This window comes from Barbus barbus, assembly GCF_936440315.1.
Source record: "Barbus barbus genome assembly, chromosome: 33".
NCBI lineage: Eukaryota > Metazoa > Chordata > Actinopteri > Cypriniformes > Cyprinidae > Barbus > Barbus barbus.
In genome coordinates, this window is record NC_136761.1 from 7,076,776 (window position 1) to 7,102,591 (window position 25,816).

Consider the following 25,816-nt stretch of genomic DNA (forward strand, 5'->3'; position numbering starts at 1 on the left):
TTCTTAAATATATATACGTGTGTGTATTTATATACATAATAAATATACACAGTACACACTCATATATTATGCAAACAAACTTTTATTTTGGATGCGATTAATCACGATGAATCGATTTGTCAGCACTATATATACATTTTTTTTATTAAATAAAACCTTTTTGTAGCTGACTTCAAAATTCCTCCCATTTTCACATGGGTTTTTTGAACAACATGAGGGTGAGGAAATAACGTTTGTGTGAATGAATCCTTTAATACAAATTCTTCAGAGCGAGCTCGATCACAGCTTTGAGGTAAAATCCCAGTTCCCCTGTATGAAGTATTTTCAGCATGATGCCCTGTTGGTACCTTTTGATCTGCATCTTACAGAAGTAACGTCCACAAGAGGACGCTCGCAGTGATTGTGTTTATATCATGAAATGGGTTCAAATACAAAGGAAACCTGAACCTGCACTATTTCTGTTGTCCTGGCATGAGAGCAACTCACAGAATCGCTGCCGTGTCGTTTAACTCGGACTTTTATTTCATTTAAAATAATTCATACAAATGCATACAGTCACAAACATTTCTTTTTGGATTCTGTTTAACAAAAAATATTAATATCTCATAGTATATATAGTATGTATATTGCTAGCCTACCACTTTACCAGGAAGGAAACTATGTAGGCGATGGAGAGCTGCAACTATCCCGGCATCCTTGAAAAACACGGTACAATCAAGTCACACACAAACAGGCAAGCATTACGCCAGCTTTGCACAAGACAAAATGTTTTTTTTCTTTTTGTTCAAAAACTGAACTTTTCTGTTTTCTTTTTAACCTTTGACACATAAAGTAATACATGCTCCAAAAATAAAAACACACTGAGTGTAGTTCTTTAAAGTACTGTACTGAATTTGGACTACAAAAGACAAATGGGTACAAAAAAACAATGCACTATGTGGTTTAATTTAAAAGGAAGGGAGGGGGGGGGATTAATTTTCCTGAGAGGGTGTGCAAATCCCACCTCTTTCGGGGCTTTTAAAATCAAACGAGCGAAACTAATATGCTTTTTGATATCGTATCTATAATCAGGTGGTGAGATGCATCCCTTAATGCTGTTTCAGTTATTTTTTCTCGTCTACAAACCATTGATCATGTCCTAAAAACTGTACACAAACAGGTTACATTCATGTAATAGCTACTGTTGTTTTAACAATGAAATCCATTAGACAGACAAAATAACAGATAAAAGTTCGCCCACTGCACTTGGACAGACTACAATCTAAAACAGCAGGATTTTGCATCAGGGAGAAGTTTGAACTCCACAAGATTTTCTCTTTTTTGTTGTTGTTTTTTTCCCACTAGGTACTTCAAAGAGCGCAGTCCACCACCTTCAGTCAAAGAGTTGGCTACTTCGGTGTCGTGGTTGTTTTTAGTGGCTTGTTCCGCTCCTCTTCTTTGGGGTAAAGAAGGACCAGGAGAGTTCTATAGTGGTACAGAGAGTCTTTGGAGAGGGGGCTACAACTGTTCATTGGGGTGCTGCTCTCTATCGGGTTCGGCTTTGCCGGTTTGGCCGGGTGATGGGGCGTGTGGAGGGTGGGCTGCGGTGGGCAGGCTGTGGGTGATGGGCACGGTGCTTGGCATGATGCCCTCCACTGGTGGAGGCAGACCCCCTGAAGTCAGGCTCACTACGCTTGGGGGGTACCTGAGGAAGGGGAAGAATATTAACACCTGCAGCACAGCAATGGCCCCTACAGTAAAGCCACTCTGTTAAAGTCTCCATTAAATCGTGGATTGCAATAAGGTTGGATTATAAATGGAGGGTTACTTCCAGCTCTACAATCTGATTGGATGAGCCACGCTTAAATATATCACACATATGATGTGATGCATCATATTCTATTATCTTGTTTTAAAATTTTTGAGGTCAGTACTTTTTTTTAATTTATTTTTTTATACTTTTATTCAGCAAGGATGCATTAAATTGATCAACAGTGACAGTAAAACCATGTTTCATTTTCAAACATTCCTGTTTCATATAAGTGCTTTTGAAATTTCTGTTCAGTAAAGAACCCAAAAAATTAGCTTTAACAACGCAGGAATAAATTGTATTTTTAAAATATATTTTAAAAGACCACAGTTATTCAAATGCGTCATAATATTTCACAATTTTAATGTGTTTACGGTATTTCGGATTAAATAACTGCAGACTTGGTGAGCATAAGAGATGTCTTTCAAAAACATAAATATTAAAAAACTTTACCGCAAACTTCTGAGCGTGAATATTAATACAGCAACTTGCACACTAAGCGTAAACACCCAACAGTTAAGCTAATGAACCATATAACTAAACATTACTGTATTACTATAAGAATTTTCTATTATTATTATAAATACATTATATATATATATATATATGTTTATTATATTTTATTTGAATATTAACATTTTATTGTGTGTGTGTGTGTGTGTCTTTTATAAGCCGTATGTCACAGTGATTTTACTGTGGAATGGAAAAAAATTCTTCTATAAAACCAGGTAAAAGTAATTAATATTTCAAACATTTCAATCGTGAATATGCATTATAGTTATGCTCTAGACCACACTTTCTCAATCCTGGTCCTCGAGGGCCACTGTCCTGCAAATTTTAGCTCCAACCCTACTCAAACATACCTGAACCAGCTAATTAAGCTGTTCAGGATTACTAGTAAGCTACAGGCAGGTGAGTTTGATCAAGGTTGGAGCAAAGGCAAAGAGCAAAGACCTCCAGGCCCAGGGTTGAGAACCCCTGCTCTAGACTCTATAATAGTTATATAGTCGTATTGATTCATGAGCAAATTGTTCACTTGAATTGGTTCTTTTCAATTAATCAGTCGAACAGATTCACATACTGGTCTGAATGATTCATTAGTGAATCAGTCTGAATCATAAACTATTTCATTACTTATCCAGTAATCATAATTGAATCAAATTTCAAAAAAAGGGGACGCCTTTAAATGTCCTGTGTGTCTGTTTTAGAAATGAATTACTTTGTCAGTAGATATCAATTTCTGTTTTCAATTTCTAAATTATTATTATTCTACTCTATTATTATTTATTATATACAGTAGGGGTGTAACGGTACACAAATACGACGGTTCGGTACGTACCTCGGTTTTGACGTCACTGTTCGGTATGATTTCAGTACAGCAGGGGGAAAAAACTAAACATAAAATTGCTTTTTTTATTAAACAGTGGTTTACTGAACAAATTGCTCTTACTTTAAATAAATTGAATTATAATTGAAATTTTCCTAGGGATAAAAATCTACCTCAGCTTATGCTCTAAACTATAGGGAGCTCTTTTACATTACTACAAGGGTACAATTAACAACAGAGCCCAAACTTAAATTTAATTACTATTTATATATATATATATATATATATATATATATATATATATATATATATATATATATATATAAAACAATCAACACTCAAATTGTATACAAACATAAATTTCACATAATGCAATTTTTAAATTAACTTCTAAATTATAACATTTCTATTTGCTGTTGAAATACAGTCAGGTCCATAAATATTGGGACATCGACACAATTCTAACATTTTTGGCTCTATACACCACCACAATGGATTTCAATGTGCTTTAACTGCAGACTGTCAGCTTTAATTTGAGGGTATTTACATCCAAATCAGGTGAACGGTGTAGGAATTACAACAGTTTGCATATGTGCCTCCCACTTGTTAAGGGACCAAAAGTAATGGGACAGAATAATAATCATAAATCAAACTTTCACTTTTTAATACTTGGTTGCAAATCCTTTGCAGTCAATTACAGCCTGAAGTCTGGAACGCATAGACATCACCAGACGCTGGGTTTCATCCCTGGTGATGCTCTGCCAGGCCTCTACTGCAACCGTCTTCAGTTCCTGCTTATTATTGGGGCATTTTCCCTTCAGTTTTGTCTTCAGCAAGTGAAATGCATGCTCAATCGGATTCAGGTCAGGTGATTGACTTGGCCATTGCATAACAGTCCACTTCTTTCCCTTCAAAAACTCTTTGGTTGCTTTTGCAGTATGCTTTGGGTCATTGTCCATCTGCACTGTGAAGCGCCGTCCAGTGAGTTCTGAAGCATTTGGCTGAATATGAGCAGATAATATTGCCCGAAACACTTCAGAATTCATCCTGCTGCTTTTGTCAGCAGTCACATCATCAATAAATACAAGAGAACCAGTTCCACTGGCAGCCATACATGCCCACGCCATGACACTACCACCACCATGCTTCACTGATGAGGTGGTATGCTTAGGATCATGAGCAGTTCCTTTCCTTCTCCATACTCTTCTCTTCCCATCACTCTGGTACAAGTTGATCTTGGTCTCATCTGTCCATAGGATGTTGTTCCAGAACTGTGAAGGCTTTTTTAGATGTCGTTTGGCAAACTCTAATCTGGCCTTCCTGTTTTTGAGGCTCACCAATGGTTTACATCTTGTGGTGAACCCTCTGTATTCACTCTGGTGAAGTCTTCTCTTGATGGTTGACTTTGACACACATACACCTACCTCCTGGAGAGTGTTCTTGATCTGGCCAACTGTTGTGAAGGGTGTTTTCTTCACCAGGGAAAGAATTCTTTGGTCATCCACCACAGTTGTTTTCCGTGGTCTTCCGGGTCTTTTGGTGTTGCTGAGCTCACCGGTGCGTTCCTTCTTTTTAAGAATGTTCCAAACAGTTGTTTTGGCCACGCCTAATGTTTTTGCTATCTCTCTGATGGGTTTGTTTTGTTTTTTCAGCCTAATGATGACTTGCTTCACTGATAGTGACAGCTCTTTGGATCTCATCTTGACAGTTGACAGCAACAGATCCCAAATGCAAATAGCACACTTGAAATGAACTCTGGACCTTTTATCTGCTCATTGTAATTGGGATAATGAGGGAATAACACACACCTGGCCATGGAACAGCTGAGAAGCCAATTGTCCCATTACTTTTGGTCCCTTAACAAGTGGGAGGCACATATGCAAACTGTTGTAATTCCTACACCGTTCACCTGATTTGGATGTAAATACCCTCAAATTAAAGCTGACAGTCTGCAGTTAAAGCACATCTTGTTCGTTTCATTTGAAATCCATTGTGGTGGTGTATAGAGCCAAAAATGTTAGAATTGTGTCGATGTCCCAATATTTATGGACCTGACTGTATATTCAATTACACAATGGCTGTCGTAACTTGTTTTATAACAGATTTATTTAAACACACAATAATTAAGACATCACTAACAGGTAAAGATAAATATAATGAATGTAGAGTCTAATATTTCTCAAAATTCTCTTCTCTAGACTTAATTTCTCTAGTAAACTAACAAGCTGTGGACACTGATGACTTGCCTGAGGTAAATGAAATGCTTGTGCGATTACATGAGGCGTGAGATGTTCATTCATGTTTATTTCACATTAAAACTAGTAGTAAAGAAGTAGGGATGATCGCGCTCTGCGCTGCCGTTTGAGGCGTAAAACAGCGATCTGTCACGCCACAGGAAAGAGCGTCAATTTAATGTTTAAATTTCCCGAAAAAATGGACGTAATTTGAAAGGTGAGATTTTGTTTCATTTCAAAAGTAACAATACCAAAAATATGTGTACCGTTACACCCCTAATATACATTACAGTACATATAATTAATACTGGCTACTGTCCACTCTGCACTCTAGATATCGTAATGGGCAATGAACCCTTATCGGTAAATGAACAAATTATTTTCCCAACACGCATGGCATAGGCATTTCAGAGACTTTACAAGTTATGACATTTATTGAAGAAAGGGTAGAAGAATTTTCTAATAACATGCAATAAGACCAGGAACATGTATTGAGAAATCCAAAGTATTGATTTTAACCATAGTAAAAGTAATCTCACATGGCCATTTGTGGATTATTCGAGATGGTCCTCACTGCAGAACACAAGATCCAGGGGGCGAGGTTGGATCCAGATCCAACTCCTCCCACTTTACATATACCTAAACCTACCCGTCTCAACCCCCTGATCCCTAAACCCACCCATCTCCACCCCTAAACCTACCCGTCTCCACCCCCTGATCCCTAAACCCACCCATCTCCACCCCTAAACCTACCCGTCTCCACCCCCTGATCCCTAAACCCACCCATCTCCACCCCTAAACCTACCCGTCTCAACCCCCTGATCCCTAAACCCACCCATCTCCACCCCTAAACCTACCAATCTCCACCCCCTAGATGTGAATCCAGCCCCGCCCCCTGAATATTTGTTCTGCAGTGAGGGGCTCCTGAATTATTCTTTTACTTAGAAGTCCTGATAAAAAAAAATACAATACAAAAAATACAAAAATACAAAACAATAGCACCACCTGTATCCTTCATTCAGTTACGAATGTTATGAATGTAGGATACAGATATGAATATGAATTCAGTTACGATGAATGAATTATTCAGTAGTTTGTTGTACCTGTAGGCTCCATTGAGTTCTGGATGAACAACAGCCGGGTCCATGCCGGCCCAGTGCGTGGTCTGTGTGAGGAACTCTTTGTTGACGCAGTTCTTGAGGCTGTCTGGAATGCGACCTGGAGGAGGAAAACAGCTTCATTACAGCAAACCCTGAGTCATTGATCACAGCAAATCAAGCCTGAGGAGCTGCAATTAAAGAACAAGGATTTCACACGGCTGATGAAAGAGGTCAGACACCCAGCACTCTCGAATCATTTGACAAATGCAGTACAGAGTGTGTTACTGATAGCGTTGTGTGCTGACGTACCGGTAATAGCCCGACGGATCTCCCGCGCCGCCTCCTCACGCATCTCAATGGAGGCCTGCTCGCTGTACCACGCCGCGTGAGGGGTGCAGATCAGGTTGGGCGCATCTTTAAGAGGACCTTGGCTGAAACTGACACAAACATACAGCTGTATAAGAGTCTGACACGCTCATTGGGTGAGAATGACCTCTTTAGCTTTAGATCATCTACAAATGTTAAATCTTCAAACCAAAATGCTAAGGTTACCACTGCATCTGTCTGAAAAATAATAAATAGCTAAATATTTGATAAAAAAAGTTGATTTATAGTTATTTTCAAGACTTTCAATGTATTCTCATTATAAAATAACTTCATTATTGTTTATTTAATTCTAAGTTTTTGTCAAAAACTAATCAAAAAAACAAAACAAAACATTGTTTATAATCACTGCACAGGAGAGACATGACGTTGTTTCTCAACAAAAGGAAATATATCGGTATCGGCAAAAAATTCAAAAATCCAATATTGTTTATCCCTAGAATAATTAAGATTAATTAATCGGCACATATTGTAAATTTAATCGTATTTTAGACCTAATTGTTAACTGAATCTAAAACTACTTAAAACATTTTTCGTTATTTGAAATAAATCTGAAATAAAAAAATATATAAATATTATTATTAAAATAAGCTGAAGCACTGAAATTAAGTAAAACAAAACTAAAACTGAAATTAAAGATAAATAGTATTATTTTAAAAAAAAAAACACTAATAAAAATCACAAAAGCACAAAAAAATTACTAGAAATTCAACTGAAATTACAATGAAAACTGAAAAAAATATATAGAAAATATTGATAAAAAAATAAATATATATATACATACTACAATACTAAAATAACACTGGCTTTCACAATTGGTATGAGAGCAATTTAACCTCATATTTAAAAGTGAACCACTATTTATGGCATCATTTCTTATTGCTGCTTGTCTCCTGAAACTGCATTTGGGAAACAGCTCGCATTCTTTGCAAATACTCGTAGCAAACAGACGCATGTTTTATGGGGTTTGAAGCCAAATAACAACGTTAAAAACACGATAGAGGCAGGGTGTGGAACAGAAATGTGGTTTGGAGCAAGCAATCCATCTATATGTCAATACAACACGATTCTTAAACATCGCATGTTGCTGTTATTCACCTGAAGGGCTCTGTCTCATGGACGTCCAGGGCTGCTCCCCGTATTCTGCCCTCTTTCAGAGCCTGGGCCAGAGCCTTCTCATCCACCAGACCGCCACGCGCCGTGTTCACGAGGAAGGCGCCCTGACGCATCTGTGATCAACAGACAGTAATGATGATACACAGTTGTGGCTCCAGCGCATGCATGCTCTTGAGCTTGTGATCACCTGTTTGATGGTGAAGTCGTTGATGAGATGGTGGTTGTGCTCGTTGAGGCTGCAGTGTAAGCTGACGCAGTCGCTGTGGAAGAGCAGGTCCTGTAGGGTGTTGACTCTCTGCAGCCCCAGGGCTCGCTCCATCCCGTCAGACAGGTACGGGTCGTAGAAGATCACGTTGAAGCCGAAGGCTTTGGCCCTCAGCGCCACCGCCTGTCCAACACGCCCTGAGAGCAGACATATCACTTCAGCCATGAATGAAAAGTCTTTTTTTGTATTACATTAGTTCAGTGCAATGGCTGTCACTGTCATGCCATGACAAAATGACAACTCTACAAAAAAAAAAAAGGTTTCATTAAAATGTGTGTAGTTATTGTTACTTTTCCTACAGCCTGGGGAAACAAAATGTATTTAAAAGGTCCCAATTTTACACTATTACCAATATTACACTAGTCCTTACAAGCCTAGTGCTTTGTTTTGTTTTGTTTTGTTTTGAATTTCAAGCACAAGAGTGTTTAGGAATTAATTGAGTTATATTATAGATGTATTATTTATATAGTCTTATTTCTTCTGTGTAATAGTTTGAGCTCAGGAAGACTTTTTTCATGTTTTTGACAGAATGCTCAACAAGACTGCATTTGTTTCACTTGAAATACAGTAACAACAATAATATTATGAAATGTAATTACAATTTAAAATAACTGTTTTCTATTTGAAAATATAATTTCTTCCTGTGATCAAAGCTGAATTATCAGCATCATTACTCCAGTCTTCAGTGTCACATGATCCTTCAGAAATCATAATAATATGCTGATTTGCTTCTCAAGAAACATTTCTTATTATAATAAATGTTGAAATGATTATTATCAGTTGTACTTCTTAATATTTTAATGAACCTGTGATATATATATTTTTTTTCAATAGATAGACAGATAGATATTCAAATAGATATATTCATTAAAGAATATGTCAAACAATTCTGAAATATTCTTTAGAATTGTTTGACATATTCTTTAATGGATATCTCTACTTGAATTAATTTACTTTTGTTTAATTGAAGTATGTGTTTCTTTAAAAAAATCTTACTGATATATATTTTTTGTGAAGAAAAAAACTATATGAACAATATATTTTTTTCTTTGTGTATATATATATTTTTTTTCATTGTGAAGATATATACATCGATATATACACATACTGAAAAAAAATACATGGCTAAAAATAAAAATTCATTCTTCATAAATAAGTAAATAAACAAATATAAATGTCAGTGTCTGCAGAAGTCCACAGACCAGCAGAAACAAAATCCTTATTGCTGAGCGATGAATTCTGTAATGATTACAGAAATGCAGAACACATAGTCTACACACAATAGTTTCCTCTCGAGTATCTTCATAGCCACTGGTGGCTCCATAAATAGAATTAAATTTATTTATTTTTTCCTGTCTGAACCAGTGTATTTAGATTTACTCACCCCTAAACAGGACATCAAAACAAACAGCCGCTGGTTACTTTATATTTCGTTCTGAGGATCTCTTTCTGTCTAAGTGGGCGGTTCTTGGCCAGAATATGGATCAGCCTTCATGTCGAGAGTCAAATGTCTGGTTATGCGAGACAACACACCTAGGCCAATGATCCCCAGTGTCTCTCCTCTGATCCGGGCCGCCCCAGACGCGACCTCCCGGATCTGTTCCACGCTCTGGACCCGTGTGCCCTCCCGGAGAGCCTGGTGCAGCCAGGTGGTGCGTCGGTACAGGTTTAGGATGTGACACATGGTGGAGTCTGCGGTCTCCTCTACTGAAGCTGCTGGCATGTTGCAGACTGCTATTCCTGAGGATGAAGACAGGTTACGGTCAGACCCTTCATACAGCAAACACACACACACACACACACACACACACACAGTCGTGCAATGTGTGGGATGTAATAGAAAACCTTCTTAACCATTACCTAAGTCTCCAGCAGACTTTATGTCGATATTATCAAAGCCGCTCCCAATGCGGACAATTATACGAAGTGCTTTGAACTTTTCCAGGTCCTCCCTCATCAGGGTGATGGTGTGGTACATGAGAGCACCCACTGCTTCATTTAACACCTGAGAGAGTGGACACAAACTACAGTCAGTCTGTGCAAAGAAGACAGTCACAAGTAGAACAGCTCTTAAACTGAGAGAAAGTACAGGGAGCCTCGCACATGACATGAGGACAAAAAGATATTTATCATGGCCTTGAATTAAGAATTTGTTCCCCCAACATAGTAATTAGTTCCCTCGTTTTAGTAAATCATGAACATGTTGTACTAATCCATTCCCTGGAGAGAACAAATTAGTACAATATGCCCACAATTTACTAAAACAACAATTTAACTAAAATGAGGGAACATGAGTCATGGTAATGAATTCCTAATTCATGGCCACAACATAAATAATATATGTCCTTAAAATTCATTTTCTCTCTATTATATATTTATTAAAATATTCAAATGCTCACAGTTATTTCATTATTATTATTTCATAATATAGTATTAATATGCACAGCATGACAGGCTGGACCAATTTCACCCTTCAGGAAGCTGCAATGAAATTAATTTCAGGATTCCAGGTTCTACTACACGGCCATATGAGTAGACATTAAGCCAATTGAATTGAGATCATTACAAAAGATTTCAAAAACACACACTCAGACATGAAGATCATTCAGCTGCCACATTTAAAGATCTGATCACACATTTAATGGGCGACTCTCACCCCGTCAAACATGCCTAGGCTATATTTGACCCCAAAATTAAAAAGGCGTAATAGGCGTAAAAAAACGTATATTATAGGTTGCATTATGTGTCTGTTTGCATTTTTATTGGCACACAGTTCAGAAAGAATTTATGATTTAATTAGATAGATGTATATTTTGATAGTAATATTGTTGTCCTTTTTGCCATTTTTATTATTTTCTTTTTTTTTAAACAATGTCTATATAGAATTATTAATATTTACTTTTTAGTTTTAACAATTTTACTTCAAATGTAAGCTAACTGAGAAATGTTACTTTGGCAACTAGCTGAAATGACGATAATAAAAACGATAATAACCCTGGCAATGAGAATGTGGGGATGTGTCTTATTATCATCAGCTAATTATGCACTCCGGGATCATGTTTTAAAATCGTTAATCTGATTAGAAAATCCTGAGGTAGAGGAAAACGCTTTAGAGGAAAGTATTATGACAAACACTAAAAGTCTTCAACATGATCTGCTGTTAATATGACTCAGCATATTTAGTTTTCTGCTGATGACCAAAAACAACAACTTCACTACCAAAGGGTTCATGATGATTAATCGGTTTACTTGAAAACACTTGGCATAATCGAATAAACCATCAAGATCTGGAGTAATACACAGCATAAACCGATTTATCACATTATATCTGTGGTTGATGATGAAAAACATCATTTGGTTTGACACCCATCCAGAAGAATCACTGCATTACGTAATCAGTGTTGTTTATGAGCTGCAACAGAATGAAAGAGATTTTTACAGCCATTTTTAGTAGACAGACTCGTCACTTTATCATCCGCTAATAATTTCTCCCCCAGACAGACGATTGATTTTCTATCTAATCAGAAGCTGTTTTCTCTGTATAGTTTCTGTGCATTCAACAGCAGCCGGTTAAAGCAGTCAAATGCGGAGGCTCTTTGTAGGTTTGTGGGAAGGGGCAGAAAGGGAGTGCCATCTGTCTGTGCAGGCCTGGGGAGTGTTCTTTGAGAATCAACCTGGCAGCCACCCAGAACCACACAAAACATGCCAACAGCAATCGACAAATCAGCAGAAAAAATGTGCAGGCCCCGGCCACGGTCTGAACGAGCACGAATGCATCGAGAGCGAGCAAATGGAATTAAACGAGTTGTGTTGAGACAGAGTGAATGATTTATGGTGGCCTGCTATGGCTGGTCTTTCGTGTGTAGCCAGGTGAATGAATGGAGCAAATGAGTTTAATTTAGGTTCATGGGTAGAGTGAAAAAGAAAACAGTTACTCTAGATAATACTGACAGCAGAAAATCAACTTTCATCAAACGGTGCACTTGCTCTTTTTCCAGCCAGTTGTATTTGATCCACATACACTTGTATGGGTCAATAGTGCTTTTTTCCCACTACTAGCCAAAATTAGCATTTTATTTATTTATTGTATTGTATCCTTCAGATTTGGCATATTGCAAGTAAATAATACCGGATATATTTCTTCTAACTGAAATTGTAATCGTCTATGCTTGATTACAAAGTATTCTTAACTACATTTTCTATTACATATAATTTGTACATAGAAATTTCTATTTTTACAATGAGGTTCTATACATTACCATTTCTTGATGCAACAACGAACAACATTTTACAGCATATATTAATCTAGGTTAATGTTCATTTCTACATAAACTAATACATTTTCACATTCGAAGTTGTATAAATTAACATTACCTAATGTCTTATGAACAAACATGAATTAACAATGAATAATAGTATAGTTATAAATATGAAATGTATTCTAACTATAAACAAAAATGTACTAACATACACTACCGTTTAAAAGTCTTGATAAAATTTGTAAATGTTTTTGAAAGTCTCTTATTCTCACCAAGCTGCATTTACTTAATCAAATAAATAAATCAATCAATAATCTGTGAAATACTAGTAAAATTATATATATATATATATATATATATAAAAAACAGTAATTTTGTGAAATACTATTTTAAAGCGGCCATATGATGTTGCTAAAAATAACATTATTTTGTTTCATTAATCTCATCGTTCTGAGAAGCGAGGCGTGCTCTGATTGGCCAGCTATCCAGTGTGTTGTGATTGGCCGAATACCTCAAGCGAGAGACGGAAATGTTACGCCCCTTACCGTATTGTGATTCGTGTCCCGGCATGATTACACAAAAACAATAAAACCCATTATAAACGAGGTATTTGTTGCATCCAGTGGGGACATAATTACTGATTACAATGACTTACTGTTCATCATCATTCATTCATACCATGTCTGCATTTGTGACCGGAGAAACGACAAACAACAAGCACCACTGTACACAGCTCAAAACTCACGTTTGAATCATCAGTGGCAAATTCTTTAAATATGACAACATACTTACAGGCTGTGAGTCAGAAGCACCAGACTGTCCTTGCAAAGTTGTAATTGCCCCACTTTATAGAAACAGCCTTTGAGCACGCCAGCATTGTAGGCTACTCTTCCAGGTTCAGGAAATAGTCCTCTGTAAAATGCGCTGCACACACGCTAATATTTGGGTTGAACTGTTCTGGAACAGTGTTGTAAATACAACTTAACCACTGATTTCTAGTTGTGTCCTCTTTTGGAAGCCCAAACAAAGTACTTTCGCTTTCACAATGAAACACAGCGTCTCCAGGACACGGCGCCGGCGGCAGCAACAACACTACAGCGACAATAATAGTTCCACCTTCTTTCATTGCGTGAACATTTGGGTGGTGTTTTGCAAATCTTCCCACACCGTGACGTAGATATTGAGGGGGGCGTGTTTAAATGAGCCGTTTTAGGAGGGCGTGGTCAAGTCTTAACTTTTATAAAGAATATCTCTTTGGTTTTGAGACCGTAGTCTTTGCAACTTCAGGGATCTTATCTATGCACAAACAGCTTCAAACACTCCAAAGAGAAAGGAAAAAGGAAAACTTGAAATCACATCATATGACCTCTTTAAATGAACGTTTCTATCTGCATATATTAGATTCGATAGATTATAAATGCCATTGTATGGTTTATTTTTGACCATATGACACTAGAGTCAGATAAAGTTCATTGCTGAGAAACATGTCACACATTATTCTTAACAACTGACAAAGAGAAATGAGTTTTTTCACAATGAAACCTCAGAACATGACAGATCTGATTCCGCCCATCTAGCTTTAACAAATGCTAAGGAAAATGATTGATCAATAGCTGCGAGCAACTGAGATTGAGAATGAAATAAATAAATCACATGAAGTACAGCGGGAAGGATGGCTGTGAGATTTCATCACGCTACCCAGTGAAATCATCTAATGAATCATTCTACTCATTTGTGGGAAAAATGCTCACATCCTCATAAATATTAGCCCATTGTGCGATCTACTTTTTTAGCCTGTGAGATTAAGTACTTTTTCAATGTAACAAAGCCAAGGAGGCTCCATCATGTCGAGCCAGTGGGATCTATGATATATTGTAGAACCATACTCCAACATATATATTACATGATATATTAATCTGTATGAACCTGTGGTGAAAAAACACCACTACACACATGAACAGCACTCACAATGCATTTTACTTCTGTGGCGCGACATATTAATTAGTGAAATAGTGGGAATTAATGAGCATGAATTTGTTTTATTCATCTAGACTGGATTGGTGAAAAAGTAGGTTGAGATATTATTGGTTTATGTTATTTTTCTCTGCCCACACGGTTAAGCCAACAGAAAGGTGGAGAAAGTTACATTTGAACATTTATGGCTTCGTTTTGAACTGTGAAATTTACATTTATTTAGCCGATGCTTTATCCAAAGCAATTTAAAACAAGAATAACCCAACAACGAAAATTAAAAGTGCTACCGTAGCAAAAGAGCAAGCGACATTAAGGGCTAGATACCTTCTCGTGGATCTCCTGGGTGGACTGGGCATCACAGAAGGCCACGGTGGCCACGTCCTTCAGGATGGGCATCTCCACCGTACAGTCCCGGCCATCCAGCAGCGCCACCAGAGGACGAGGGTGCATGGGGCCATTCATTATGGGAGGCCTGATGCCTGCAGAGAGACAGAAATCACACGTTACACATCTTGATCTTGTGAGCGTTGACTGTAAACGTCATTTTGTCTGCATAGGTAAAGGGAATTCACTGTTATTGTAAGACTACTTCCAAATGATGAAACCCAATACTAGATTTGGCTCAAGGACACACACAGACATTGAATGCCAAGCTATTATAGAATGACTCAGAAAACACAGAAAAAGTCAACAGTGTGTATTAGCAGTCACTTGTTTCCTGGATTTATTGCTCAATATTAGAAATGTTTATGCAACTGCTGTTACAGTAAAACAAAAAGCAGTTGTGGGTTTTATAACCACTCATAAAAGACACATCACACGGACTAATGCTGTTATTTTAATTGATATCAAGACCTTTCTTACAAATAAATATTCATTGAGTGTTATGAAGACTGATGATGTCAACTTGTCAATTACTAGTCAGTAACATATTGCCAAATGGTTATATGATAACACAACTGCGATAACTTATACGATAACTAGACTGCGTGTAAATATATAATCAGCCAGACTCTTGATATCAATCCCTTTGTAAGAGGACTGATGGCCTCATGATGAAATACACAGATAAAGGAGAAAACAATGAATGAATGATCTTAACGTAACCGCAGCTGATGTAACACAGATGATGTGTAATAATAAAGTTAAGAACACCTGTGGGGCTTCTTCTGCGGGTCTGATTTTTTGTCAGTGCCTCAAACTTTGCTGTTTAAGATACTCGACATTTACTGATCTAAGACTACCAACATTTTCAGACTTAAATTATCAATTCATAGCGATAACCCAATATATGTTGGTCAAGCTAATCAACTTCAAGCCAAACTCCTACTGAAGACCAAAATATGTTGCTGTTACCAAAAAAAACACTTCAAAGGGCTTATCAGTGGCAGCCCGCTTCCATAAATCACTGTGAGTATTGTAGCCGACTGCACTCTCAAACTACTTACTGTATTTATTGGTATATTGAAATATTTTGGAATAAATCTAAAATTAAATATATTGTATTGTATATTATCAATAATTAACTAGTTTTATAAGAAACAAAAAAATAACAAATTATAAGGAATTCCCCAATTACAGCATTTTCAGTGTTTTGTGAGACTGCAGTTCATTCACTTACAAAAACATTCAGTACACAGCCTTGCCTTTGTTTCTGATTTTCACATATTTTTTGCTTTCAGTCAGTGTTTGTAATGTTGATTCATCTCAAGAGCTGGTTGGTTTATTGAGAAACTATTGAGAAAATGAATGGGAAAAACACTTCCGGAACCAAGGCTGCAGAAAAGGTGGGCAGTGACTGTTGCGCTGTATTGACATTGGAGATAAGCGCGCTGCTTGGCTGAGTAGCAGAAGTTGGCATTCTGCCTAGCGTCAATAAAAAACCATCTACCAACGGACTTGTCAATGGAAAGTCCAAGTATATGTGTAAACTACCGTTCAAAAGTTCAGAAAGATTTTTGTAATGTATCTGAAAAAAGTGTCTTATGTTCACTGGAGCTACACTTATTTGATCAAAAATACAGTAAAAACAGTAATATTGTGAAATATTATTACAATGTAAAATAAATGTTTTCTATTTTGCTATTTTAAATGTAATTTATTCTTGTGATGCAAATTATCTTCAGTGTCACATGAATCTTCAGAAATCATTCTATATCTTATTTGCTGCACAAGAAACATTTCTGATTATTATTCATGTTGAAAACAGTTGTGCTGCTTATTATTTTTATGACAGCCGTGATACATTTTTTCAGAATTCTAAGATGAATAGAAATGTCTAAAGAACAGCATTTTTAACATTATATTATATTATAACATTGTCCTTACTGTGACTTTAATCAATTTAATGCAACCTTGCTGAAAAGTATTCATTTCTTTCAAAAATCTTACTAACCCCAATCCTTTGAACAGTAGTGTGTGTGTGTGTGTGTGTGTATCTATATCTATCTGTATGTATGTATGTGTATACATACATACACACATACATACATACAGATAGATAGATAGATATAGATAATTGTGTGTGTGTGTGTGTATAAACATTTATATATATACACATACATACATACAGATAGATTGATATAGATATAGATGTGTGTGTGTGTGTATCCACTACTGTATATATATATATTTGAAGTTGTCCTACGACAAGAATGCAATTTGGTTTCAGGTTTTAGCACAACTTTGATAAAAGGTTTTGATCCACTTCGAATGTTGACTAGTGTATATATTAAATTTGGTTACATTTTATATACCCCCCCCCCCCCCCCCCCCCAAAAAAAAAAAAAACACCTCTTAGATCATTCAAACTAAATCAGTATCTTTCAGGTGCAAATATTTAGGTAAAAATACTTAGCTATTTGTTAATGATATAATAACAAAGGTACAATATGTGCACCTGCGACCTCTCCCAAGTTTACCCTATACAGCCTGGCAAGTGCAGACATGGTGTAATCATGCCCATAAGACACAGACACACCCACCTCTATCAGCACCACCCACCCTGCTCTCAGGATAGTCTTTCACACACACACACAAAATACACATGTTTATGCACAAACAAGAGCTCTTTACCTCTGTGAAGAGATCCCTGGCTTTCACGCATCCGTTCCCACACAGAACCAGCTGTTTTCTCCATTTGTAATGAAGGTGAACTTTTACAACCGTAAATTATGTGTTAGTGACATCTAAACCATCCCAGCAGGATCCGGTTATCTTGTAACAAAGCCACTGTTATCTCTTTTTTTCTGATTAGGACAAACTGCCAACAACATGTAATAGACGCATCCAAGCACGCAGCTCTGGGATCAAATGCTACAATCAAGAAAAAGCACTGTTTTGCTCCGTCTTTGCATGTAAGACCACAGCTAGGCAAATCAAGACGCCTGCTTTGGAAAAAAACACATTGTAGTTTCTCGCACCACACCGTTCTGTCAAAATCCCTCGGCGCTCTGTTCATATTGCCCTGCCCCGAGGGTGAGCTGGATCTGTTTGAATTAGCTAGTTCATAGCAACAAGAACCAACAGGGTCCGTCACACACGGCGTCTAAAGACCTCGACTGCCCACGGGCGATAATTCAAGCTGACATCCCCCCTTTGTTGTCTTCTGGCGAAAATGAAAGCCAATTTCAAATCCCAGCCTCACGTTCACCGTGCGACAAGAACAAAACCTGTTTTTTAATGACACGCTTTTGCTCGTCACAGCGTCTTGTTTTTTGTGATTCGTTCAAAGCCAATGCATTGTTCTCAACCCAGATTTCCTGGAAATGTGCACTTGGGATTTTTCAAAAAAGGTGGAAAGGGAGTCACTTGAACACTGTAATGACATTCATAGGGATTTTAACTTTCACTAGTCGAGCTCCTCCTAAAAATATGACAATGAAAATGTACTTTTTGGGTCCATCGCATCAGAAATATCTTATACATGTTCATTTTAAGATATTAAATAGTTGCCCATTAACAGAATGCCGTAACTATTTCCACGAAATCCTGAAACACCCTGATCTTCCTACGGCTAAGTATTCCTGCTTTTGGACTCTTCTAGAATGAGAATTTCCTTCGAAGAGACTGAAATTAGGAAGTAAGTCAAGGCCGGAACTGGAAGCCACATTTCCACTGCACAATGTGAGGGAGGGCCATAGGAGAGAGAGAGTCATGTCCTTGCCAACCCCTCAAATTTTCCAGAGTGGATAGTGTGTGTTTTTTTTTATCTTTGGAGCTCAGAAAATGAATGCAGTTAATAAAGCGAGCCATCAGAGGTCTGTAGCCCCTGCTCTCGGACGAATGCTGTCTTCGCACGGGAGAGAGAAAGCAGAAAGCAAGCAATTGTGCGTGGATGAATGGTTCAGATGAAAGATAATAGGAAAGAGGGAAAAGCGGAGCAGAGAGGAGGGGAGGAGGAAAGGAAGAGGGGGAGGGGAAGCCAGAATACTGTACGACAGCCGAGCGAACGCTCAAATATCCGCAGATATCCGTACAACACTTTCACGTGTGGCCCCATGCAGAAGGAAAGGTAAACGTTTACCTAATGGCAAGCCTTTGTTCAGCAAATGTGAGCTTCCCATCTCTTAGGATCCGCCGGAAAAACGAGCGTGTCTCCTCAGCAAGGCATTCACCAAAATCCTCAGCATATGGCGGCTACTTCAATTTTCTTATTCCTTCTTTTCTGTGAGTAGCTAGGTTAAGCACACACACTCGCTCACGCTGGCTCCCACCCCTCCTTGTCTTTCTCTTTCTCTCTAACTCCCTCTCTACCCCCCAGCTCCCTCACTTTCTATTTCGACTCTCACTCGGACAAACACGCATGCACACACAGAATGCAAGTGTCACTGCATTTATGGGAGTGGGAGAGCGAGCAAGCAAACCAGCTAGAGAGAGAGAAACGAGTGCGAGGTGGCTACAAGAAAGACTGAAGAGGAATGGGGTGGAGCCTGTGCTCTCACAAAATTGATCTTTTGTTTCCTGAGAGGGGGCAAAAAGAAAAAAGATCATGGAAAATTGCAAAAGAAAAAAGGGGGAAGGAAATCTAGCTGTGCGTTTCCTGTTATAAAAAATTCATGATAGACTGGAAAGAGAAAAATACAGCTAAAAAGACTGCAAATTATTAAGCAACAAACAAACTGGGTGTTTTTTTTGGTCACTTCCCACTGTAGATGAATGCTCATGTTGAGGGAGAGTTAATTAAACGCCTCTGACAGTGACGGTTCTGGGTTATTTCGCTCTCAGAAAACCAATTACTGAATCCTACAGTCCTGACGGGCAGCTCAGAGACGTCTCCAAAAATAAGTACAAACAGGGGGGGCCGCACACACAGGCCACTCTCTGTTAAAATAGACAAAACGTTAATTCAAAGTCAGCACAAATGTGTGAACATTTCAATTCGAAACCATTTCACTACTTTTCTCACGTCTTCAAGTCATTTTGGCCTTTGGCTTAATGAGTTATTTGCTTCCAGTGGTAGAACAGAAACTGTTTAGTGTCTTTTACTCCTGCAGCATTCATCCGTGACTGGCTAATTCAGCTGATTCATTTAGATAGATGCACAATTAAAAGCATCCGTTGACACAGGTCACGTAAACCGTGATCCAGTCTTGTGCAAATGTGCTCAAATACAATTTGTCAAAGGATGTTACGCTATCAGTACAGCTTAAGATCTATTCACACCATCTACATGCTGCAGGATGCAAAACAAACAAAAACTAGGCTGCATTTACTACAGTGAACTTGCCATGAAAGCTGAGACATTTTGGAGGCTTAAAAGCAGAAGTGAGGTGCTTGAATGTTTGTTAATGGGACTTACTGTTCAAAAGTTCAGGGTAAATTTTTTTTTTTAAGAAATTAATGCTTTTATTCAACAAGGACACATTAATTGTTCAAATTACAATTGAATTTCCATTTCAAATAAACTTTCTATTTATCAAAGAATACACAAATATTAAGCCGCACAATTGTGTTCAGCACTGATGATAATAAGAAATGATTCTTGAGCTGCAAATCAGCATATTAGTATGATTTCTGAATTAACATTAGTCTCATTTTACACGTATCAAGCTTAAGTCTTTAGGAGTGCGTGCAATGACTGTATCACGATAGCTATTTATTGGAAATTCAATCTCAAAATGTACAGTATTTACATGTAGTAATAACTATATTAAAAATATTCATATTTCAGATACTACGGTATTATTCATAACAACTCAAGGGTAATTCTGGCATTGTGCAAAAAAAAAAAAAAAAAACAGCTTTACATAAACACTTTAGTCGACCCCAAAACAGTAACACATTCGGACTAAATGAGTGGTGTTGGAGGCTGTTGTAAATATATGCACTCATATTGATCTGCTGAATTCTGAACTATTGCAACAAGTCATGGAGCAGCTCGGCAACTGTAACCAACCATTGCATCATCATTACTCTGGAAATGTGAGGCACAGCTCCTCAAAACTACACCACTCCCATTAAAACCAACAAAGCTGTCTACACTGGAAACAGCTGGCTATTTTGCACAATTGTTTTCTGCTCAGTGTGTGCCAGGGAACTGTTGTGTGTGTCATGTGTTCCTGCCCCTTGTGTCCATATTTGGTTTGTTTCCTGTCATGTCATTAGTAGTTCATTCTGTTCAGCTGTGTTTGTCTCGTTAGCTATGATTTACCGGTGTATATTAGTCCTGTCTGTTTAGTTAGATTTCGTCTGGTCTACTCGTTACTCCCCGGTGTTCCTGTTGATGTCTGTGTCTTGCCTTGTCTTGCCCTGCCTTGATGTTAAGTAAAGACTATTATTTGAGTTTATATCCTCGTCTGCGTGTTCCTGGTTCCTCCCTCGTGTGTGCACCGTGACAGTGTGGGAATTAATTATTAATTACACCACACATAAATCGCAGAATAAACGGTACAGCTGAATCTCTACCGTTTGTCACAGTGTACAACCACATATTAGATAAATATTATGGAAAAATGCTATGAAGGTAGTGCTGTCAAACAATTAATCGCATCCAAAATAAAAGTTTTGTTCACATAATTTATTATGTAAATATAAAAGCACACACATACAGTATATATTTTTATTCATATAATTTATATTATATATAAAAACATTTAATATATAAACATTATTTTCTTAAATATATACATGCATGTGTTTGTATTTATATGTATAATAAATATAAACAGTACACACACATATTATGTAAACAAACTTTTATTTTGGATGCGATTAATCGCGATATACATCAGTTTTTCTTCATAATATCTTCTTTTGTGTTCAGCCGAAGAAAGAAATGCATATAGGTTTGGAATGACGGCAGAATTGACATATTTGGGTGAACTATCCCTTTAACATACAATTGTTTTGATGTATTATTCATTTGTAATGATTTTCAAATGGACTCAAAGTCAGTAAACTCATTAAATAGATAAGAAAAAAAATCATACCAGATCTTGAGGTGCCTAAAGATTTCCATCGCTAACATCAACTGTTAAAACATACCATTTAAATCCTATTCTCATTTATTTAATGAATCGCTGAGTTTTCATAAAGCATTTGTAGGTTAACTCACATTACATCTAAAGGCTGAAGGCTACATACTGTATGTTGAGTGACGTACTGTACTACATTTCTGCTATCTGCCAGACCTCTACTACAGTATGTGAATAACAAGCCAGGCTGGGAACACTGTAGACATACTGTATCTTGCGTGTGTGCGCTCCAGTGGAGAAGTCAGATGGATTGGCACTCAAGCAGAAGAGCCCCATTCTTTGTGAATTCATTAGCGCTGGTCAGGACCTCAGGGGAATGCTGGTTTTGGCAAGTGAAGCACACAGTATGCGTCACGTATGTGATCCAAGCGCTTCGGCCACATTGAATAAGCTGGCTAATCACGCCTGTGCCATAAAACGGCCGCTCATGCATTGATCCAAAAGGAAGATTAATGGAAAAGTCAGGTTTGACTAGCGTTCACCTAATCATTTAACCTAAAGTAACTAGTTTTATTACTCAATATAACATTCCAGACACCAGACGACAGAAAATGCTAAATAACGAGTTATAACACACCCTCAAATCTGTAATAACAATACTCGCCACACCACACAAACTTGCGGTACAACTTGTTCCCTAAAGCCTCCTTTCATGTGATTAAGCAAGTCAAAATCGTCTTGAACTAACTTACATAAAGAGCTGCTCAATTTGGCTACTGCAAAATCCTAATAGGAATATATCTTAAAACCAACCAGGCATATTTCCTCCTTGTAAAACAGCGCAAGGACATAACAAGGTGAAAACCATCTCAACACCAGACCGCACATCCACCAGTCAAATCAATTCTGAGCCACGGTAAGAGGACAGCTGGGAAAAGAGGCTGTCAGAGGACACAATCTATGATGAATATCACAACTGGAACCGGTGGAAACCTCAAAAACCCATTGAAAAAGACAATGAAAGAGGGAAAAATAGAAGTGGGGAGAGGCAAAGAGCATAAGAAAGATGCCCCTGAGAAAGATTACACTGCCTCAGACACACACTGCTGCTAACACCTCCCTGCCAGCACACACACACACACACACACTGCAGCGTGGCGAATGGGTGAACTCCCTCACATCGCCTATCTTGAAGGGAAGAGGGTGCACGGATAACATTTCCCTAAATAAATTCAACGCATCATATTAAACTTGGCTGCAAACGGGGAGAAATTTTCACTAAAACACCCGCTGAGACCTAACAGTCCATCATTAGATCAAAGTCCATTATCAGATTGTATCTAAGGAAAATCTAGATGGTGGATACCAGAGAACAGGCAGTGATTCAATCAAGATTGTGCTCTGTCTAAGAGTCTTTGATTCCAGTCCACCATGTTCTCAACAACAGACAACATTCAGCAGCATCCTGTGAAAGCACTCCACGTTCTGCTCAACTACATGCCAAACAGACACTACAGTAAACAGAGTAAATGAACATGAATATCAGACAGCTGACTAACAATGAAGGTAGATTAGAGTAACTAGACACCTACTAGGTAAGGTGACAATACATTGAGGAAGTTGACATCTGGTGAAACATGCCAGATTTCCTCCAGAACTATAGTGTTTTTTTTTTTAATTCATGGAATATTTGAAATTTAAAAAATTAAAAAATCATTTGTACCACCACAAGACTTAATAAAATAGTATGGTATACCAGAATGATTAAAAACAGTGAAAGCACTTCCTATTTTGCATAGATATTTTTACCTAAACACTAAAAGTGTATTAAGGTTATTTATACTACACTTCAGATTGCCCATGAATACTGAGGATTTTTTTTCATAACCAAACATTTAAGAATTTATTACAATTGAAAATTTGTAGGTATAAAATACAGGTATAACGGATGAATTTATAATATCAAGTGACTGTGACTTACTCATAGTAACCCGAATTCTGCCACAGTGTTGACAACTAAGTGCCCTTAAATGCAAGTGTGTTAGCTAAGAAAGCCAGCCCCTCCGAAGCCCTCCACAGGCGCCTTCATCTGCCTGACAGAAATAAAAAGAGCAAGTGAAAACAGGGCTCTATCAGCGCGGTTTGGCCTCTACTAAGCTTAAAGAGAAAAGCAAAACAATCACAAACCTTGCATCACCCGCTTTGAAGGCTAAAGTCCCTGAATGTGCCCGGGATTCGGGTAAAACATGCAACGAGAACGTGACCAATCAGAGCCGTGTGACCGGCGAGGCAGCCAATCAGCGCAGGCTACGCTTCTTAGAGAGCCAATCATATCAAAGCTCACTGCTCATGCGGACGCAGAAGGGTGGGGGAGGGTCCAGGAAGCAGAAATGTGAGCGAGATGTGGGGTGATGGTTAGGGAGGGAAAAATTACTTTTTATAGCCTAAAATAGCGAATCGTCCTGAAATCTGTGATTCTTGAGACAGGCAAAACACGACCCACACCCTCCATTAGTTTATAAAATTTATATTTTACTGAAGCTTATAATATTCTATTGATAAAGACATTATTAATGGGATAGTGCTCTCAAGAATATATCTTTCAGAAGTGGGTCATCAAACTGGTCCCATTGACTTCTATAAAAAATAGAAATCAATAGAGACCAGAAAATACATTCTTCACATTTTTCATATTCTTTTGTGTTCAGCAGAAGAAAAAACTTGGGGACGAGTAGGTCTAAATTAATTTATTTTGGGCGAACTATAAATTTACATTACATTTAGTCATTTAGCAGACGCTTTTATCCGAAGCAACTAACAATTTAGGCCAGTGGAAGCAATTAAAATCAACAAAAGAGCAATAATATGCAAGTATGACAAGTCTCAGTTAGCCTAATGCAGTAAACGTAGCAAGGATTTGCGAATTAAATCATAAATAAAAAGAATAGAAAAAGATAAGAGAAAGCTAGTGTTAGAGGCCTTTTTTAATACTTTATATATGATCGAATAAATATTAAATTTCAAATACACCTGTTTATAATACTAGGCTACTTGTGTGTCTTGTCAGCACTGTCAAATCTTAAAAATCACAGCCAATGCTTTATCTTGAAAGCTGCTCAGTAGGTTCATACACACACTTCTGGCGAGTTTTATTGCATTTAATCATTTGGTGCCATCATCTACTTGGTCATCTGAGACCACAATCTTACACTATAAGAAATATTTAAAGGGATACTGCACCCAAAAAGTGCTAAGATGGATATTTAAAGGGAGATACATATGTATATGACCTTCTTTCTTCAGATGAACACAAATGTTTTAAGAAAAAATAACCCGTGTCTGCGAGTGCATATAAAGCAAGTCAAGCATATAGTATTTGTTTCACACACACACCTAGTTTTTCTTCAGAAGATCCACTGGGGGTCAAATAGATTACCGTCCTGATCACTTTGCATGAATTTTGAAGCATCAGCTTTTAAAGTTATTATCCCCTTGCATTATATGCACTCACAGAGATGGAGTAAATGAAGAGACAATTCCCATTTTTTTGGTGGAGTATCCAGGGGCATAGTTGTGTCGGGAAATGGGGGGTAACCCCAATAACCAAAATGAGCAAGTACAACCATTCTCGCATTCTCGTCTCTTCATAACATTCAGATTGAGCCGCTGATGGCAGATGGACTATTTTGATGATGCTTTTCATACTTTTCTGGGCCTTGACAGTGTTATTTACTTGGCAGTAAATGGGACAGTCTCCCGGTTTTCATCCAAAATATCTTAAATTGTGTTCTGAAGACGAACGAGGCTATTACAGGTTTGGAACGACATGGGGGTAAATGATTAATGACGAAATTTTCATTTTGGGGTGGAGTAACCCTTTAAGAACTATGGTACATTTTCATAAGAGCAAGTACAGAATGGAGAGCCATGTATAAAATGACTTCTAATGATGA

The 25,816-nt window shown here is 37.6% G+C and overlaps 1 protein-coding gene across 10 annotated transcripts; it reads right to left on the reverse strand.

Annotated features, from left to right (window-relative positions):
- Positions 1 to 68: 68 nt before the first annotated feature.
- On the reverse strand, positions 69 to 24,119 carry LOC306853286 (C-terminal-binding protein 1). 10 transcript variants are annotated; one of them, XM_079390583.1, is made up of 11 exons: positions 24,051 to 24,119; positions 23,845 to 23,956; positions 14,773 to 14,927; positions 10,076 to 10,220; positions 9,749 to 9,955; positions 8,138 to 8,352; positions 7,933 to 8,063; positions 6,760 to 6,887; positions 6,454 to 6,568; positions 3,129 to 3,181; positions 69 to 1,684 (listed from the first exon to the last, which is right to left on the reverse strand). In XM_079390583.1, exons 2-10 carry the CDS (start codon positions 23,846 to 23,848, stop codon positions 3,160 to 3,162), a joined length of 1,122 nt encoding a protein of 373 aa, XP_079246709.1. In that variant the 5' UTR covers positions 23,849 to 23,956; positions 24,051 to 24,119; the 3' UTR covers positions 69 to 1,684; positions 3,129 to 3,159. The 10 variants fall into 10 exon arrangements, with proteins under 10 accessions (XP_079246709.1, XP_079246704.1, XP_079246708.1 ...); XM_079390575.1 differs by having other exon boundaries at positions 501 to 1,684; positions 23,845 to 23,952; positions 24,051 to 24,089; XM_079390578.1 differs by lacking the exon at positions 3,129 to 3,181 and having other exon boundaries at positions 24,051 to 24,116.
- Positions 24,120 to 25,816: the final 1,697 nt, after the last annotated feature.

Coding starts and splice junctions, on each gene's coding strand:
- LOC306853286 (XM_079390574.1), bottom strand. CDS start 17,587: ATGGAGAAAACAGCTGGTTCTGTGTGGGAACGGATGCGTGAAAGCCAG. Junction 14,928..17,523: donor CCAGGGATCTCTTCACAGAG/GTAAAGAGCTCT, acceptor GTCTCTCTGCAG/GCATCAGGCCTCCCATAATG. Junction 8,353..9,748: donor ACTGGGGATCATTGGCCTAG/GTGTGTTGTCTC, acceptor GTCTGCTCTCAG/GGCGTGTTGGACAGGCGGTG.